The 20,196-nt window shown below is 43.5% G+C and overlaps 1 protein-coding gene across 2 annotated transcripts; it reads left to right on the plus strand.

Moving 5' to 3' along the window:
* The first annotated feature begins 4,794 nt into the window (after nucleotides 1-4,794).
* On the plus strand, nucleotides 4,795-19,923 carry TNFAIP3 (TNF alpha induced protein 3). 2 transcript variants are annotated; one of them, XM_016135580.2, is made up of 9 exons: nucleotides 4,795-4,913; nucleotides 8,026-8,335; nucleotides 11,596-11,786; nucleotides 12,459-12,606; nucleotides 12,774-12,944; nucleotides 13,800-13,980; nucleotides 15,084-15,976; nucleotides 16,644-16,825; nucleotides 17,772-19,923. In XM_016135580.2, the coding sequence occupies exons 2-9, from the start codon at nucleotides 8,041-8,043 to the stop codon at nucleotides 18,054-18,056; spliced, it is 2,346 nt and encodes a 781-aa protein (XP_015991066.2). In that variant the 5' UTR covers nucleotides 4,795-4,913; nucleotides 8,026-8,040; the 3' UTR covers nucleotides 18,057-19,923. The 2 variants fall into 2 exon arrangements, with proteins under 2 accessions (XP_015991066.2, XP_015991065.2); XM_016135579.2 differs by lacking the exon at nucleotides 4,795-4,913 and having other exon boundaries at nucleotides 5,439-8,335.
* The last annotated feature ends 273 nt before the right edge of the window (nucleotides 19,924-20,196 follow it).

Genomic DNA, 20,196 nt, shown 5'->3' on the forward strand with positions numbered 1-20,196 from the left:
ACACCACACCCAGACAGACTTTGTCACAAACTATCTTGCCCTCCATCTATTCCTCTAAGGACCCATTCCTCTTTCCTAAAAATCACTTCCTCCTTTCTAGGTTGCCTACATCCCCCCTCCCTTTCCTCTATAGGACAATACATAAGCTGTCAAATCTCACCAATTTTTTGAGTATTTGCCTTTTTTCCTGTGATGCTCCAAGCGTATAATGTTAAAAATTAATGCATTCGAACACATTGTCCCCTGTTAATCGGCCTGATATCAGTTTATTTCATAGATCTAGCTACTAAACCTAGGGGGGTAGACAGAAGTCTTTTCTTCACTACACAGTGAAGAAAGAGGAACGTTATTACATCCATAAATGTGGGCTACTGTCAGCGAGTAAAAGAAGGAACGTGGTACATTTATATAATGTGGTTGTTTTCCCCACCTGCCACATTGTTATTAAGTCCACGATGGGACTTACAACCATGGAGTCTCAGAATCGTGGAACCAGCCTGCTTACTTGCTTAACAATTTCTACCTTGAAGCTCTAGGAAGTTCTGGTTTCAATAGGAATGTTACTCAAGAAATATTAACACAATAATACCTTGCAATCTGTTTTCAAAAATAAACATGAATTACTTTATTAGATTAGCCAGCCCTAGAAATTAGGCCTCTGAGAGAACAAAAGCTGAAATCTTTTTTTATGGAGATGGGGGGCGGGGGCGGTGCGGGGGGGGGGGGGGTCGGGGGAAGAGGGCGAGGAGGCAGGAAGGGCAAGGAAGCAGCGTTCTGGGCGCCTCAAACTGGACCGAAGAAATTGAGCGACAAATGAAGGAACTGAGGGACAAAAGAAAGGGGCTGCATCAAAGGCAGACTTTCACAACAGCCTGCACGACTCCAACTAACAGGAACTCGTTTATTCCTGTTAACATCCAACTTACTGTTAAACCCTACACTGTATTACTGGTTAGTTCCTAATAACACCCATTTCGGATCTTTTGTAATTGTTCATGTTTGGTCATTAACAGCAGCCTCCACAGAAAGAGAAATGAAACTGAGTATTGAATATTTATATTCATGACGTAAAATAAAATTACTTTGCCAAGTGTTTCAGTCAAGTGTTGACAGAAAATTAAACCCGAATACGGGGGAGTGAATTTTCTGCCAAGTTTTAGATTTCAGCATCCCGTGCTTTCAGGCAAAATAGGATAATAGGAGCTGTACTTGGCGGTAAACCGACTCCCTCCCTTCCAGTGTAGGGTCTTTTTTCCTGTTATTAGTGACTCATTAGGCTACCTAACTTCAGTCCCATCACCAAGGTGGGTCTTGGTTTCTCCATTCATCTCAGATAATACCTGTAAAGGATCCGAAGTCCCTAGATAAGAAGCAGCATTTTAGGAGAATTCGGCATTCCTATGATGATGAAATCCATGACAACATTGTCCCAGTTCTTGTTATAGCCCACAAATAGCTTCTGCTGTCTCTTCAGAACTAGCCCTTATAGCAGCCTTGAAAGTACAAACGTTACTCTTTAGTAATCTCAAAGCTCAGCCAAGGGTTATTAAAATTTGAAGCAGGATTCAAAGTAACCTTGCATTAACTAAACTGTCATACTGACATAAGGCTGTTTCAAAATATGTTGAACATCGGTCTTCCTTTTCAACAGAGCACAATGCTGGGAAAAGGGGAACAATTATAGAACAAACACAAAATGTTCAATTTTAGTTTAACCTATGATTGCCATGACCTGAAATTACAAACACTTTCAGAAATACACTGTGACCGTTTCTTGATTTCAAGTTTCACGAACTCTGGTTTGAGCTGAGCCAGATTGGGATCTCCTGCTCAGGTGCCGTATCTGCTCTCGTTAAACACGTTTCTCCTGCCTCCCACTATCTCGGGATTGTCCATCTTCTTCATTGTGTGGCATAAACATACAGGTTCAGTCACAGGCCCACGGACTGTCTAGTTCTAAGAGGTAATGTGTGCTCACTGCGTGCATTTCATATGTGAATGCTGTCATCATGGTGAAAATGACAGGCAACTCAGGAACACTCCATACACACCTTTTCCTTCGAATGAAACACGTCTTTTTTCTCCTACGTGTCTGCTGGGTGTTAATAAATATTCCCTTCTCTTTTCCGAGTTCTGTTCATCTTGATAAGATCTATTGAAGAAATTAAAGTCCCTTGCAAGGCTTTTGGACACTCTATATCTCTTTGGCTTCAACTCATTCCAGAAATCTCCCCAAATCTTTTATCTTCTTTCTCATAAAGACTTTTTCCTTCTACATTCTCCCTCTTCTACTCTTTCCTTCTGATTCATTACTAAGAAACTTCTTATTGGTCTTGCCCTTCTGTTAAGTATTAGAAAGAGAAAAGTGTAATCAGCCAGAGGACCCTGATTAACAGGGTGGAAAGGGCAGTAAAAACTAGGGAAGGGAGGGACCAAGAATGCCTCCTCAGAGAGACCATCACTCCAGTAGTAGAATTACAGGAGGTGGGGGCAGAGCAAAACTGAGATCTACAGATACTCCTGCATCTGACTGCTATGACCTTGTCACAAATCCTGGTAGGCAAGGTGGCATAGTACCTACCTCGGGATAATCAGAAGTGGCAGATATGACCAACTCTTTCAGGCATTGCTCCCATTATTGCATTCCTAGCTCATCAAGTCAGGGAGCAGACATCAATCTGAAAAGGGGCAGTGGAGGCTTTAGGAGGAGATGAGGGGCCAGAGCCGGAGAGATAAAAGACAGCAGGAAAATTCTGTTCCAAAGGAGCACAAGCAGGGAGCAGTGTGAGGATTGAGAAGAACCTCATTTTTTATCATCTCGATCAGCCCAGCGAAGTTTCCTGAGGATAGAATCAAGGCTGTCTGGCTTCCAAGTTCATATTCTGCCCCTGCCCAATGTCCATGTTTGGCTAAGTGACAAACGACTGCCATACGTTGTGAGGCTGGGGGCCAGGACACAAAGCAGGGCCCTGAGGCCCAATCCTGTAGGATCTTTCCTGAGGTTAATGTCTTAATAGTTGAGACTTAACACTGTGGACTTGGGAGTAAGATGGCCCCAGTGCCAGTCGCAGCTCTGCCACTTACTGATTGTGTAGACTTTGGGCAAATGGCTTAAGCTTTTTAAACTTCAGCTTCTTCAGCTGCAAAGCGGAGTTGTTGTGAGGTTTAAATGGCAGAATGCATTTCAAACATTCCACCTAAAGATTGACATATAGTAAGGAATTGATAGACATTATTATTATTATTCATTTGACTGTCCATTGTTTGAGCATTGGCTTCTAAAATATTTATGAACAAAAAGAGAACAAATACCGGGAGGTTTGGATTTTGAAAAAATTCCAGCTCTCATTTAAAATGACCTGCATCAGCTTTGGGGCCTTGGCTACTACGGACTCTACTCTCTAAGTTTCCCTTTGCTAAGAAAAAGAAAAAAAAAAAAAAATGGAACTCTCCATCCAGGCCCCCTCTCAGTCCCTGCAGGTCCTTACTGGATAAAGGAGCATATTTTTTCTATTCAAAACATGAAATATACAGCCTTATTTAAGTTTACAAGGGGACAATGGTACAGAATATTTCAATCTGGTTCTAGTCTAGCCATTCTAGGAAATGGGTGGAGGAAGTGGTAAAGGGCCTACCACCCTTTTCTCCACAATTCTTGCACCTTCACTGCCCAGGTGGTTGACATATAATTCCACAGAACATCCCCTGGGTGAAGACAATGGGTTACCACGCTGTAAAAATTACCCCATTGGCACCTTGGGGGTGATTATTAGGACATCTAAAAAGACGCCTAATAAGATCTTAGCGGGGGGGGGGGGGGAGGCGGGGGCACATAGCAAGGGCAGTAATGGACTAGAAGTGATTTCTAAACTGAAATGCTACCTGAATGTGGTGCCACCTGGGCACCTGGTTTGCAGAAATGGGCAAGCGGAAAACAATCAAATGTTAGATGGGGTTGGTAGTTGTTCAGATTCCTAATTTTATCTAAGCTCTGCCTGGTTCCTGCAAATTTTAAGGCTGCAGGGCCACGGGGTCTGTTGTCACCTCAGACCTGCATCCCATCAGCCTGGGGGCCCGGCTGCGGATGAGGGGCAAGTCCGCCACTGCTGCTTTTACTAGAAATCCCCTTGGGGGCCCAGGGGCCCCAGGGTAAGGAGCTCCCCTACGAGCTCATCATGTGCACAGTCTAAGCTTTTCCAACCTGCCCTGAGGCCTGAGGTCCCGGACGCCAAGGTGGTTTTTAGGGTTTTCTTTCTTTATTATTTCCCTTCTTATTCTCCACAGTTGATGATTTTCTGCAGAAAAACGGCTGAGAAAAAAAAAAAAAAAAAAACCTATTTCATTTCCAGTTCCCATCATCGCGATTTCCACATGGATGTGACGTTGGACCCAGCTTCCGAAATGCCCAGGTGACTCACGCGGGGACACCCCGGGGCGGGGCGCAGGAGTTTCTCCAGCGGTGGGAGGGGCGGGGCGGGGCGGGGCGAGGCGGACCGCAGCTTGGTTAGTCTCCTGCGACCCCTGCGGGCCGACCTCGGCTCTTTACGGCACTGAACGGCGGCGTTACGTGACTCGGAAAGTCCCTAGGTGGAAATCCCCCGCTAGCCGCGGCGGTTAAACAGAAAGGAAAAAAGAGAACTGGCAGTCTATAGCCTTTGCGGCGGGCCAAGTGCAGAGCGCTCAGAGCCGGCGGGGGCGGAACGGCAGGAGCAGCCACGGGAGCACAGCAGCGGCGGCCGGGGCAAGCGCGATCCACACACACCCCCGGCTGTCCCAGCCAGTGAGCGATCCCGGAGCCCGGGCGTCCATGGGGAGCCGCCTTCTTCTGGCTCCAACCCCGACCACCGCCTGCGGCGTTCGCCTGTCCTGACCGGGACTCGGGACTTCGCGAGAGGATCGCGCGGCTGCGAGAGGTAACCGCCGCATCCCGGGGCACGGGCTGCGGGTGCGCATTGGGCAGCGACTCCGAGGCTGGACCTGTTGACCTGCCATTGGTTTTGCAACGGTCCTGGAGGGCATTTTTTTGGCCTTTTGTGCCTATTATGTAGGTGTTGAAATGCTAGAAGTTGAGGTCGCCGCCCCAGACGTTGGGGTTGACAGCCCTGGATTCATGCAGCCAGCTGATCCTTTCAGATTATGCAGAGAACTTAAAGTGCAGCTAACTGGTGGAGAGTCGCCGCCGGGGCTGCTTGCTTGGGTGGTCGTTGATGCTTTGCTCCTTTTCGTGTCTTTTTTTTTTTTTTTTTTTGGAATCAAGGGCTGCATGCTCGTGGCCACAGAGACCTTGCAGAAAGCTATGGCCTCTTCTCAGATTGTGCAGAACCAGCACACCAGGGGTGGATGTCTTAGGGTCAACAAAACCAGGCGAGAGTCAGCTAACCTTTCCAAGGACAGCTTGCAAACACTCCAGAGTTCTCTGCAAGCGGGTGAGGGCTGGGGTCGCGGGATGGGTTTATCATTTTCAGCTGCAGCAGTGTAAGAAAAGTGTGCAGGTTAAGTGGCCTGCCTTGGCTGCCTCGTGGGGGCTGCAGTTTGGAGCGATCTGCAGGCCCCTGCCCCAGCAACTATCTCACAGTCAGGAGGTCTTTGTCAGCCGGGGTTGTCCCACATCCTGCCACCTGGCCTCTCAGGAAAGCAGTGGTATTAAGTAAGGAAGGAGCTCAGCTTTTTGAGACCTCTTTTTTTTTTTTTCAGTTCTCCCTGCCTCTGATCTTTCCTTGGAAAGCGGGTCTGGTCAAGTGTCTCAGGGCAGCGTTCTGGGAGAACCATTGTTCATTAGAGAGTCAGTTTTCTGGACTACATCCCCAATGGCCCAGGTTATTGGGCAGCCAGTTACTGCTCCATTCTCATTGTCTACTGTGCTTCTTTCATTCTTGCATTTCTTTGTACAATTTTTGAATTTTTGGAGGGGTGCGCTGCAAAAATTCCATAAGGTATTTGTTGATAAAAAGTCAGTGAGGTAACAGAAACTTAAATGTTAAGGTAATATTGTATAATTTTGCCAATAAGGACATTACAATCACAGGTCAGAAAATTTATATTCTTTTCTCGAGTGTGGAGAAGTCCAAGTACTGGGCACTTGGACATTGGGTTTTGATTTCCTTTAAGGATGCAATTCTGCAGGCTGTGCAAGGCTAAACCTATGAATGAGATGACATTTGGGCTATGGAATATTGACATTTGCATGTCTTGCATATGGTTGACAGCTTTCACCATTTGAAAGATATTTAGGTTTACAAGAAAATAATAGAAGTTTCAGAAAAGCAAAAGGAGGCTTTGCCAACTTGAAAATCTTCCTATTGCCTGTTTCCACCTGGAAGAGCAGGCATTGCAACCATAGGTATGGTGCTGTGAGAATAGCAAGAGGCAGGTGTTGGAAGACTGGGCTTCTGGGCAAAGTTCTGCCCTGGATGGTGTGGGACCCACGCAGGACCTGTACTTCTGTTGCCTTAGCTGCAGACTAAAGTGGTTATGTGACTCAAGAAGGGGAATAAGGTCATCTTCGATTTTTAGCCCCAGCATCAAGTACGGACTTCACTAGATGACCGGACAATGCTTGTCGAGTGATGGACAGAAAAATGAATGACTTAGTAAAAGAGAATTTGCCATGCACAAAGGAGAAGTGTGTGTGATGTTTTTGTCCCTTCATTGTGTGTGCGTGTGGTTCTGGTATAATTTTGCCCAATTCTACCTACAGGGAAAGGTTGACATCAAAGGAAAGATTACTGTCTAACCCAGAGAATGACTTCTCCCAAACCTCATTTGGCAATCAGATTAGGAATCCTGACCCAAAACTACTACCAGGAAACTCTTCAGAAGCATTTGGGGTCATTTAGACCAACTCTCTTCTTTGAATGGGCCACAAGAATGTAGACCACCATATCAATGGCTTTAAGAGAGTCGAGACCCACCCTGGAGTGGCTTCCCTAATATTTAGATTTTCTTTCACACTTACATCTATCTGTTCAACTTCTTCGTCAACTAGCAGCTTGCCCTGGCAAATAACATGATGCAGGCGTGGGATTAACAATTGCTGTGAAACTTTCTAGGGAATATCTTAATGCTCTGAAACCATCTTTGTCTTCATCTTGGAAATTAGGATGTATGGTGAGGCACCCTACTAAGTGCAAGGGAATGAGAGCTGGCTCTTCACACAGCTCCACACTGCAAAGATCCCAAGTTACATCACTTCACATCATTCCACACTGTTGGCATGAGTTGTAGATGCTGGTTTTGTGTCCCTCCTCTTTCATTTGTCCTGCATGGCCCCCTAGCTGCAATGTCTTTCCTCTTCTGCTTCCAGACTTTAATTTCCTTCTTCCAGTTCATTATGTATGAAGATTTCAGGGTAAAGACAGGGTGGGAAATACATCTGAATGTTGATACATGAAAGACGATAATAAATTTTGGTTGGCAGTTGTGTTGAAGTAATTGAGCTCCAGTATCTGCTCTTGGAAGTGTAGAATTTAGTATTCTATTATTGTTATTATTTTGATGTTGTAAAGTTCAGTGGAGAGGTTCGGAAAGACTGCTGTTTGTTTGCTCTTAAAATTGCAAAGCATCTTGCTGGAAATAGGCTTTTTCATTGGTTATAAAACATTCAGTTTTATAACTCTTTAAAAATATTGTAATATATTTTATAAATAAACTCTTTATAAATATTTCTCTTTGGTGCTAAAGAGGAAACTCCAATCAGATGCCTAGACGACAGCATTAAATTGCAGGATTTTTCACAAAATATTTACTGTCTTTCCAGTACAGGGTTATTCCCCTCCTCCTCAGTACCCACTCTCCACCTTCCTTCTCTTGTTTAGACTAATCTTTAAGAGTGATGTAACTTAAAACAGTCCAGTATGAGTTAATCATTGGGGCCGGCTAGTATCCTGGGAGTAGAGGTGACTAAGATCTTTTGCCTACAGATTAGGGTAATGACAAGATCAAACACTGGGGTTTCCTGCAGGCAGGTATATAGGAGAGTAGATTCAAAGTCAGGCTAACGGAATGGGTTTTTTTCTTCCTCTTCAGGTATTGTGGAGCACGATGGCTGAGCAACAACTTCCTCTGGCTTTGTATTTGAGCAATATGCGGAAAGCTGTGAAGATCAGAGAGAGAACTCCAGAAGATATTTTTAAACCTACGAATGGGATCATTCATCATTTTAAATCCATGCACCGATACACACTGGAAATGTTCAGAACTTGCCAGTTTTGTCCACAATTTCGGGAGATCATCCAAAAAGCCCTCATTGACAGAAACATCCAGGCCTCCCTTGAAAGCCAAAAGAAGCTCAACTGGTGTCGAGAAGTCAGGAAGCTTGTGGCCCTGAAAACAAATGGTAAGACAAGCTTTTGTTTGGGGCGGAGGGGCGGCTTCCACAGTGCTGGGTCTCCATTCACGAAATTTCAATAGACCGAACTCAAATCTCTTGAGGCCCCTTTGCATAGAAACTCTATGGGGGCAGCTGATGAAAGCAAGCTTGTTTTATCAATATGCTCATTAAAGATATTTTCAAGTTGTGTATATTAGAGAGCAGAGCGCATCAGGGCTTGGGGAACGCATTTCTAAACACCATGCCTTTGTGAGGTGACTGTGTATCTAATTCTTTTGACTGTTTAATTCAACTGTAAAATAGCCTTCCCTGGCCAGTAATGGAAATAATAAAAGACTTTAAGTTCAAAAGGACATGTTGTGAAAACTAGTATTACTGTTATTTCCCCCTGTCATTAGAAAATGCTTGTGATGATGGCCTTGCACTTGAATCGATGGCATTTTATGAGTTCACAGTGAATGTCTGTTGAAGACAAGAAGGGGTTTTATTGTCTACTCCTTCCTAACCTAGGTTCTGTTGCGTATGGTCTCATGATAGGAACTAGAAAGATATTTGAGATTTTTAGAGCTGATTTTAGACCACTACAACATTATTTTTAGGCATAGTACTGAATTTTTTACTGTCTGTGCCTATCTGCCCAGTGGCCCTTTACCACTAGTAGCTGTTTCCTGTTCTAAGCTTTCCTGTTTTGTTTTTTCATTATTTCCTTTGAGCAATGTATGCACATCACAGAAACATCCAAGAATACTGTTTCATGAAGATACGGAATTCTACTTTATAGATGTAGCTAATTATTAAAAAGCAAGTAAACTGTTCCAGATTGATTGAATGCTTATAGTCTAAGTAAGGGCAGAAATCCCAGGTCCTTAGATGGGTTATGGCCCTAAATTATCCGGATCAAAATAATACATGCATCCAAGTGCCAAAAATCCTGGTTGACAATGAGATGTTAAGAACACTAACTTAAGTAACTTAATTACTTATATTAACTCTGGCCATATTTGACTTGGGTAGGTAGGTTGAGGGACATGTTTTTTTGCTTTGGTTCTGAGGGGTCTTATGCATCATCTCAACATCTTGCTTGTATTTTTGAAACATAGATTCTTATAAGCACAGATAGCTAGTATTTCTGTTGTTCTTAGCATTAAATCAAGTGAGGCATAGAAGTAGGTAATTATGTTAAGTCATCATTAATGGGTTTATAATCCTCTCTTTTGTTGCAAAAAAAAAAAAAAAAGATGGAGTCAGCTTTGAGAGAGTTGGAAACAAAGAGGTTCTGCCAAATTAGAGGTATGGTAGAAAGAGGAAAACCTGATTATCATGAACAACATCAACTGACATTCTGAGTTTAACTTGCTCCATTTCCTTAAGGAAAAAAATGCAATATAAAGAATAAGCACTTGTTTCACAAAGATTTGTCATTTAAATCAACAAGTTTTCACCCTAAAAGAAAACTACAAAAGCCAGTGCAGGTTTGATAACATTTTCTGGAAATAGGGATATTTAGGCTCAGAATCCTTTTGTTTCCCTCACTTTCAAGAAAATTTCTTAAAATTCTGGAAAAGGAAGAAAAGATATTTAGGGGCGAGGGAATACAAAAGACTCTTCCTCTGACTTTTATCAGCACCTTTTTTTTCTAAGTCTTCCGCCTATAGGAGGGTTCTATAAAGTCAGTGGTCTGGGGAGGGGGTGATTCACAAGTTTGCATTTGAGGATATGAGACTGTGGTGAATGAGGAAGGGAGTAGGTGGCATAAAATTGAAACTTCATGTGAAAAATTCCAGCGTCTATTGGCTGCAGCGATTTCACTTGTATAATGAGTAGCCCTATTCCAGCTCACCCTGACCACACCCACTTGGAAAGTCCAGGGTGCACTTCGCAGTTTAAATGTCTACACACCAGAACAAAAAGTACAATAGCTGTTGCTCAATTGCTAGTCAAATAACTTAGCACTGGGGAATTCCAGATGTTACTTAGGGAATTTTATACTGGTGCATCTCAATAAAGAACTGAAAGTAAGCACAACAAGAAGAAAAAAGGTCTTATCTTTGCTCTAGATTTTGCAAAGGGGAAATTTCAACAGAATGCAATTGTTGCCACACTTCTGCCAAGATACAAGGCTTGGGCGATAGTTTTCGTTCATTTGTTTGAATACTTATTTAGTTAGTTTTTAGAAGTGTGTAAATTGAAGGGTTTTTGGCTATGGATGTGTATTTGAGGAGCTTTGTTGTTGTTGTTTATGGTTTGACAGTAATTGAAATTTGATAAAATAGCTTTATTGCCCTACTTAGAAAGAAAACAGTTGAATTTTTTCTTCGTGAAGAACAATTGTGCACTGGCCAAAAGAGATTAAGGAATAAACTTTTTCTTTTATAGTCAACATTCCCCCAAAATGTTTATCGTTCAGCCATGAGATAAGAAGTACAATCTCTTAAACTGTGTATTTTAAGCTATAAAAGTAACAAAGTAATGGAATAAAATTAGACCTATGTTTTGCTCGAAATGCTCAAATTTCTTAAATGCAACCCTAAACAGTGAATTATTTCCAAATTCAGGCACTCTTTAACTTTTAAAAAGGACTCTGCACCTTTCTAACAAGCAGGTTCACAAAAGGCATTTCTGGGGGGTGGCTAGATGAGTGGTAATTCAGTATCCTCAATCCCTCTTTACAAACCAGTGGAGGAAACTCCCAGGCCTGAAAGGCTGCAGTGGAATGGTCAAGTCATTTACCACTGAGTCATAGCCAGACTTGTCCCTGTCGAGTAAGGAGCCAGGCCGCCTTCCTGGTTTGTGCATGTTACCCTGTGTGTCCTCTCCTAGAATCAGAGTAATAGTACCAATGTCTTAGCCAGAACATCGAGGGATATCGGAAAAGGACAGACTTTACAGATCATAATTCAATGTCCTCATTGCACAAAGAGGAAAAATACTCAGAGAGGTTAAGGAATTTTCCCCAAGGTCACATAAACTAGTTAGGGCAGAGCTGGGCTGGAACCAAGGTCCCGTGCTTATCTGTCTCTGGCTCTCTGTCCCTGGCTTGTTCGCTCTGTTATCAGTTATTACAAATAAGAGTGAAAGAATGATTTTTTTTCCTCCTTAACGCTGCCTTCACCTAGTGCAATGTTATTGGTTGGTCTTTGACTAAGAATTAAACCATTGCATTTCTGCATGCCCTGTTGGGTCCCCCACGATAGCACTAGGACTCATGTATGCTGAGAACCTTTACTGGGTTGGATTGCTTGAATTTGCTTTCCTTGTGTCCTCAGGTGATGGAAACTGCCTCATGCACGCTGCTTCTCAGTACATGTGGGGTGTTCAGGACACAGATTTGGTCCTGAGGAAGGCGCTCTTCAGCACCCTCAAGGAGACGGATACACGCAACTTTAAATTCCGCTGGCAGCTGGAGTCTCTTAAATCTCAGGAATTTGTGGAAACGGGGCTTCGCTATGATACCCGGGTATGATTTGTTCCCCCATTAAGCATCTATTGACAGAACATCATGGTGGGAGATAAGGTCCCATAGGCCACCCCCAGCTCTCAGTAGCATATGGTTTACTAGGTCGCATGAACTTGGCTAAGCAAAGCGTAGTCAGTGGAAAACACCAGAAACCTCTTCTGGGATGTATCAGAGGCTCTTGTCACTGCTGTCACTGCTGAGAGCTACAGAGCAGCAGATTCCCACCTGTGTGCGAATTTATTTTAGCTGGATCATTCCGCTCATGGCCTTCCCTGTGGCATTTTGGTTGTTTTTTGGTTTGATTGTCTTTTGCATGCTTTACTGAGCCAGCCGGTCAAATTCAGACCTCACCATTCTCAGTCACGAGTTTGGAATTTTTGTATACATTTGGATGTGGGGCTTCAACATTATGCCTCATTAGGGATTTTTTGAAAGCAGGTACTGTCCCTGTCCTCCCCCACTTTTGAGTTTGCCTTGTAGTGGAAAAAGTAAAGGAAGAAACCTCAAATGGGGAAAAAAGGGTGATCATTTGAATTATCATTTCCAGAAAGGGGAAGAGTAAGCTGAATTATATAAATGAATAACTATAGAATGAAGCCAGACTGCTTTTTTAATGCAGAGTACACGCAATCATTATTATTTTTTTTTCCATCTTTATCCCTCTCCCTTTAGAATTGGAATGATGAATGGGACAACCTCATCAAAATGGCATCCACAGACACACCAGGGGCCCGCATCGGCCTTCAGTACAATTCGCTGGAAGAAATCCACATTTTTGTCCTTTGCAACATCCTCAGAAGGCCAATCATTGTCATTTCAGGTGAGATGCCTGCAGATCGCTTATTTGTATTTAAGTGCTTTTCAGCTTTCACGCTTTAGCTCTTAGGAAAAACCTACACTATCAAAGTTAGAGGCAACGGTAGCTAAACATTAATTCGATGAAAGTCACGTGAGGGCCTTATTTTTTCTTTCTCTTTTCTTCACCAGACAAGATGCTGAGAAGTTTGGAATCAGGTTCCAATTTTGCTCCTTTGAAGGTGGGCGGAATTTACTTGCCTCTCCATTGGCCGGCCCAGGAATGCTACAGATACCCCATCGTTCTCGGCTACGACAGCCAACACTTTGTACCCCTGGTCACCCTGAAGGACAGTGGACCTGGTGAGAAAACTAAACATCAACTCACATTTGTAACTGCTGATACACCTCGTTAGGGCAGAGCAGGCACAACCTGTTCCCACAGAACGTCAGGGTTTGCTCTTTTGTTCTTTTGCTCCTTATTGAAATTGTCTCGTTGAAGTGTATTCTTTTTATTTAAATACGGTATTCTGTCATCTGCTTGGTTAGCGACAGTAGTGCAATAGCAGTGTGATGATACCGCCCCCCTATTTTTTGTGTATGGCTTGGGAAGCACTTTTAGCATGTTAGTTGCAAGTAGAAGATATTTGTATACATTTTACTACCACCATTTCTGTTAATACATGACAAATTAAGGCACACAGAGTCCTTAATACAGCACCTGGCAAGGAGCAGGTAAATGTCAGGTTAGCTATTATCATAATAGCTTAATGTGAAAAAGGTACTTTGTAAATGCTTTAGGTACATTATTTTATTTCATTTCATCCTCACAGCATCCCTGTGGGCTGCAAACATTGGTAGCCTTATATTACAGATAAGGCACTTGAAGCTTAGAGAAGTTTAATAACTTACCTAATGTCACAGATTTGAAAGTAGCCAAGGTAGGACTTGAGTCAGCCTGATTCTGAAATGTGGGAATTTAACCAATAAGATCCACTGCCTCCAGGCTGCTTCGTATTCTGTGGCCCTCCTGGAAACAATGCATTTTATATTAGAGTTTAGTGCAGTTCATTTCCCCATTTGAGGTTGTGGCTAGTTAATACTTTTCTACTCTAATCGTATCCTTTTTGTATTGTCAAATTTTAATTGTTATATGTATAGCCTCACACACAATCTCATTTAGTTGAATCATATTGGGCTTTTGTTTTTCTTGCTCAGAAATTCGAGCTGTTCCACTTGTTAACAGAGAGCGAGGACGATTTGAAGACTTGAAAGTTCACTTTTTGACAGATCCTGAAAATGAGATGAAGGAAAAGCTGTTGAAAGAGTACTTGATGGTGATAGAAATCCCAGTCCAAGGCTGGGATCATGGCACCACCCATTTGATTAATGCTGCAAAGTAAGCACTTTATTTTTAGCTCCATTCTTTGTCTTTAACTATTTTTAATTAAGCCGCATAAGCTGATGGCACCCCAAAGCTCAACAGTAAAGTTATTTGAAGCCGGTTTCCTCCAACATGCATCAAACAGAGGCCTGCGTATGAGTCAAAGAGGGTCACTTGAGGCGTTTACTAACTTTGATTTCAAATGGAAACAAGTAGTTTATCCATAATGATTCTCCTGCATATCTGGGTGCTGAGAATTGTGGCTTTTAAAAGTATGTTTACGTCAAGGACAGTTGTTTTTCTTAACTGCCGTAGTACCAGACTAACAAGTGAAAATTCTTAGAAACAAAAGCATGTTGCTCTTGGCTTCTTGGTAATGACAGACACACCAGACCCAGACTAGGTTGTAGAATGTGTTTATGTGGCAGCCACGTGATTTCATCACCGAGAAAGGGGAGGAGACACCCAGAGTGCACAGTGTACAGCTATCCAAATTTTAAACACTAGTTTTGTGTTAAAGAGATGCCTATTTCTTAGAACTTGAAATGCATGAGATGACTGTGCAGGCGTAAGAGAATCAGTTTCCTGAAGTGGAGAGTAACAAATTACAGAGTCAAAATAAATAACACCTGGGGATGTGTCGGCCTCTTACTTAGTTACTGTTCAGGAGAGTTAACTCTAATAGAGACCAGGCACCAGTTTAAAATTAATAACAGCAAAATGCAGAACACAGAGTTCCAAAGTGGTTTGTAGCATAAAGTAGACTAGTCCCAAAAGAACTAGAAATTCAATCTCTGAGAAGTTAGACAGTAAAAGTGACTTTTTAAAAGAGGAATGGAGTCATTAAGTGTAGAGGCAGCTGCAGAGCAGCCTTTCTTTGGAATTATACATAATTTTGGGTGGACCAAGATTGATTAAAGAAGCTATGATTCTTGAAATTGTGAAGTGCTGGGTGGTGCAAACTTCTTATGATGAGCCTGCATTTCAGTGGCTGGTTATAAAGTTATTGCCGGAATTCATACTCCAAAAGTTTGCTTTATGAGCTAATGAGGTACAAACGTGTGTGTGTATGTGTGTGTGGGTGTGTGTAATCTCATATTTTTCCTTTTGGTCTTTAGGTTGGATGAAGCTAACTTACCAAAAGAAATAAATCTGGTAGATGATTACTTTGAACTTGTCCAGCACGAGTACAAGAAGTGGCAAGAGAACAACAAGCAAGGGCGGAGGGAGCTGCACATTCAGAATCCTTTGGAACCTTCTGTTCCCCCACTTTCTCTCATGGATGTAAAATGCGAAACGCCAAACTGTCCTTTCTTCATGTCTGTGAACACCCAGCCTTTGTGCCATGAATGTGCAGAGAGGCGGCAAAAGAACCAGAACAAATCCCCAAAGCTGAACTCCAAGCCAGGCCCTGACGTGGCGCTTGGGGTCTCTCGGGGTGAGGCCTGGAGCCCCGAGGAGCCTGCCGGGGGACCTCATTCGGCACCGCCGACAGCACCCAGCATTTTCCTGTTCAGCGAGACCACCGCTATGAAGTGCAGGAGCCCTGGCTGCCCCTTCACGCTGAACGTGCAGCACAACGGGTTCTGTGAGCGTTGCCACAGTGCCCGGCAACTGAATATGGGCCACCCCTCGATCAGCATGAGGCATTTAGATCCTAGTAAGTGCCGAGCCTGCCTCCAGGACGTGACCAGGACATTTAATGGGATCTGCAGTACTTGCTTCAAAAGGACTACGGCAGAGCCCTCCTCAAACCTCAGCTCCAGCATCCCTCCTTCCTGTCATCAGAGATCCAAGTCGGACCCGTCACAGCTCACCCAGAGTCCTTCTCCGCATTCTTACCACAGAGCTGGAAGCGAGGCCCCCTCTGGCTGCCTCTCTCAGGCTGCACGGACTCCAGGCGACAGGACTGGGACGAGCAAGTGCAGAAAAGCCGGCTGCATGTATTTTGGGACTCCAGAAAACCAGGGCTTCTGCACGCTGTGTTTCATCGAGTACATAGAAAATAAACGTGAGTGAAACGACGGCTTTTGTAACCTCTGTTTCGAAACCTGTCTAGAAGGGGTTTTGTTCCTGAACTTCGGGAAAGGAGACCCTCTGGTTTAAAAAAAAAAAAAAAAAAAATTCTGGGGTAAAATTTTGCGCAGAGGGACAGTCACAGTGGCCCTGCACATGGAAGCCAAAGGCACAGAATCCCATGTTCTAAAACCCAAAAGTGCCCCATAGACAGATTTCATAGAATTTGTTTCTGTAGGTCACTCAGTGTTGAGTTTATAAGGTAGACTTTAAACTAGAGAAAATTCAAAATCTAAAGAGCAGCAGCGGGAGAGAGGAAGTCTTCACTGACATTGCAAGAAAACATTTGTGGTTTTTAGAAATCTCTAATTCGAAAGAAGGGCGGGCAGTTAATGTCTCTGTTCTTTTACTGTGACTGGCCAGTGAGGCATGTTCAAAAGTGAGAGATCTGTCAAGTCAAAGATGCTTCAATAATAGTATTATTATTATTATTATTATTATTATTATTATTATTATTTTTATGCTGAATTTATAAAAGGCTGCCCAATATATTATTGAAGGCTGGCCTGATCTGTATTTGGAACCTGTTTTCTTCTCCTGTCATTGTCTGTCTCTGCTTGGTGACTCATATGGGGTACTGATTACCATCAATTTTCTTCTAGATTTTGTTGCTGCCTCAGGGAGAACCAGTCCCACAGCCTCCCGGTTCCAGAATGCTGTACCTTGCCTGGGGAGGGAATGCGGCACCCTCGGGAGCACGGTGTTTGAAGGATACTGTCAGAAGTGCTTCATCGAAGCTCAGAATCAGAGATTCCATGAAGCAAAAAGGACAGAAGAGCAATTGGTAAGACATTTTGAGGAACTGTCCTCTCTCCCATGGGCTGGTCCTCCTTGCTGGAGCTGTTTCTTCCCACTGTGATAAGTAGTCTTTCCTCCCGGCTGAGTGCCAGTGAGAACCTGGGGGAAAAGTCACTTTGGTCCTAGGGCCGGAAGTGCAGCAACTGCTGTTGACTTAAATGACCTAGGTATATTTTAGAATTTGTTTTAAAAAGCAAATAAAACTAGCTGTAGAATAAAACCTCTTAAGAAGCCTTCAGAAGCCAGATGGCGATCAGAGAGACTTTTTGGATTTGTAGTAGAAGCACAGACATCTAAGTGGCCAGGAGACTTTCTGAAATAATCCTTGATCAAGAGGAGACAAGAGCAGGATTAGGCCTGGTTAGTCCTTGGATGGGAGACCACCTAGGAAGACCAGGTACTGAAGGCATAAAAAAAAAATAAATAAAAAATAAGGGATTGTAAGCTGACAAGGTCCTTGCAATCTGTGAGGTCAACCAAGGCTTACCTCGCTTAATAAATAAATAAACAAACGAACATAAATAAATGAGACAAGAGGAGGAGACAGAGCACCCAGGTGCCTCCACGAATGGCACATAAGAAAAGCAGATTCTGATAGATGCCTCTCCTGTTGTTTACAGAATGGTAGGGACACTGTCTATATAATTAAGGGCCGCTAATTAATCCCAACAGCAGTGAGCTGAGCCGGCGTTGACAGGCCTCTGCGTGAGGACTGGGGATTCCATCGGCCTCTCTGGGGCCAGGTCTGCTTTCGTGGGATTGGGAGGGTAGTCGACAGCTCCTGATCTTTGGCTGCACATCTGACTCCGTTCCCTCAGTCAGGCAGATGCTCTTCACCCCACAGAGCCCTCTTGCATCCACACTGTCCTATGAGATCGCATGGTGCTTTCCCTGAGAGATGTAAACCACAGTTCTCTTCTCTTTCCCCTCAGAGAACGAGCCAGCGCAGAGACGTGCCTCGAACCACACAGAACGCCTCCAGGCCCAAGTGTGCCCGAGCCTCCTGCAAGAACATCCTGGCCTGCCGCAGCGAGGAACTCTGCATGGAGTGCCAGCACCTCAGCCAGCGCGTGGGCCCCGGAGCCCACCGGGGCGAGCCTGTTCCCGAAGAGCCCCCCAAACAGCACTGCCGGGCCCCCGCCTGCGATCACTTTGGCAATGCCAAGTGCAACGGCTACTGCAACGAATGCTTTCAGTTCAAGCAATTGTACGGCTAACTCAAAACAGGTGAGCCAGCCCCGGCTGTTAGCCAACATGGTGCTATGCTCTAAATACTGATGCCTCTGGAGGGCCAGTCCCGGCAACAGTGGGCTCAACAGTGTCTTTGAGCAGGAGAGGAAAGATAAGCTCTGTGTCATGGCCTTGAATTTGGTAACTGGGGAACATTCCCAGGTAGCCTTCAAGCAACACGTGTGACCAGCAACAGATGGTGTCGGATCCAGCCCGGGGCTGCGCCTTCTCTCCTACCGGAGGAAGGCCAGGATGTTCATGGACTTGGAATGCATGCCAGGAATCCTTCATCATCTTTTGAGAAAAGGGGGAAGGACACCCAGTCAGAGCCACTCCACCTGCCTTCCGTCGACAATGCTCAGAGATGGGAAGCTGAATCCTCGTGACTTGCGGGCCCTCTACAAGAAGCTCAGGGAGCTCAGGGAAAACACATTTTTCAGAGTGTCAGTGGTTAATGGTTTTTCCCTACCTGCCTCATTCCTTTCTCATGGACTGTGATTCTGAGGCTGCTGAGACTAAGTTCGTACCAAAAAACAAAACCGCTGCTCTTTACAATATGCACCTTGTAAACAACGACAACGTTTCAGTGGAAAGCTGTGTATCTCTTTTGGTCATCACTGTCTTCATTTCTAAAGAGATTAGCTAGAACTGAGGTGTGCATAAAAATGTGTACATATATAATGTACCCTTGTGTATGAGGGAATTTCTTTTATTATGTTGAAATGCTGCCCTAGAGGAATAAGGAGACTGAATAATAATGACCTATTTTCTGGTCGTTGCTGGGGCACCACCTGTATACACAGCTTTCATGAACTCATCCCGCTGCTTTGTTAAAGTTCCCATGTCTGTGCAGTTCACTTTATTTATTTTATTACAGACTTTAAGGTTATTTAAATGAAGATGTTTCTTCTCTGGGGAAAACACTGTAGTGTCTTCTTGAGATAACATGTCTACTTTGGGTGGTTTTATGGAACCAGGCAAGTTCCTCACTGCCGTGGGGGAGTCGGCCTCGCTGATGCACTTTGGTTGCCTTCCCTAGGAAAAAAGGAATCACATCAAGAGTAAATTTATTAAAATCTCATACTTCTTCTTAATGAAATTTCGGAAAGAACCACTCCCCAGCCACAATACATGACTGCCTCTGAGCATCCTGCCTCCTTAGAAATATGATTGGAAGGCATCAGGGATGAGATTCGAGAAGGTCACAGGGAAAGATGTGGCCATTAATGATAGTTTTATTTGCTGGGTTAATGCTGTGTCCTGGGGTGCTTGGCAGTGACCTGGCATCCAGGGAAAACTTAGCATCGGGGACAGCAAAACCCTACAACCATAAGTATGAGATTTCTTTCTATCCTTGGCCTGTAGTTTTTCTGTGTGCTTTTTGTAACTGTCATACTTGTTTGTAGAAAAAAAGAAGGGAAAGCACACTTTCCCCAGAGGTAAAGGCTACCATTTTGGGGGGAGAGGGGCTGGACTTATGACCAGAAAATATTGGCAATCTGTAACTCTAATGTCCTTTACTTTCATTAGCTGACATGTTCTTTACTTGGAGCATCGTAAGTTATTTCCTCAACATAAACCTTTATAATTTTTTTTCTAAAGATTTTAAAGAAACTTCAGTGTTTTCATTAATTCTTTTAAGGATATTTTAATAGTTTGTGTGTATCAATATTCTCATTCTTAATGTGAAAAAATGGAATTATTTATACTTATTATAGAAAACATTTGAAATTTGCACATGTAGTTGTCCCTAGTAGACATCTGTAGTTTTCCGTAGTAAACTTGAAGAAAACTTGGATTTCTTCAAGTTTTCCTAAATAATTGTAACTGTTCACAAAAGCGATTATTAAAAAATAAATTATTTAAGAACAAATTTTCATGTTTTCTATTTACGAGTGATGAAAGAAAAATGCCTAACTATCGAGTTCGCAAATGACTTTGTTTTAAGGTGCACCTGGGCAGGAGATACATCTGACCCATGGGTAGTAAGAGAACTTTATAGAATAGTAAGTGTGTGACACTTACATGACGGCCTGATAGGAGTGGGAAAGGCCTGCCAGTTCCATCTCCCATGAGATGCTAGCTCCCTGCTCTCCTCTGAGGGTTTCTACCTTAACCCTTAATAAA

The sequence above is a fragment of the Rousettus aegyptiacus genome, unplaced genomic scaffold, assembly GCF_014176215.1.
Source record: "Rousettus aegyptiacus isolate mRouAeg1 unplaced genomic scaffold, mRouAeg1.p scaffold_m13_p_1, whole genome shotgun sequence".
Taxonomy (NCBI): Eukaryota; Metazoa; Chordata; class Mammalia; order Chiroptera; family Pteropodidae; genus Rousettus; species Rousettus aegyptiacus.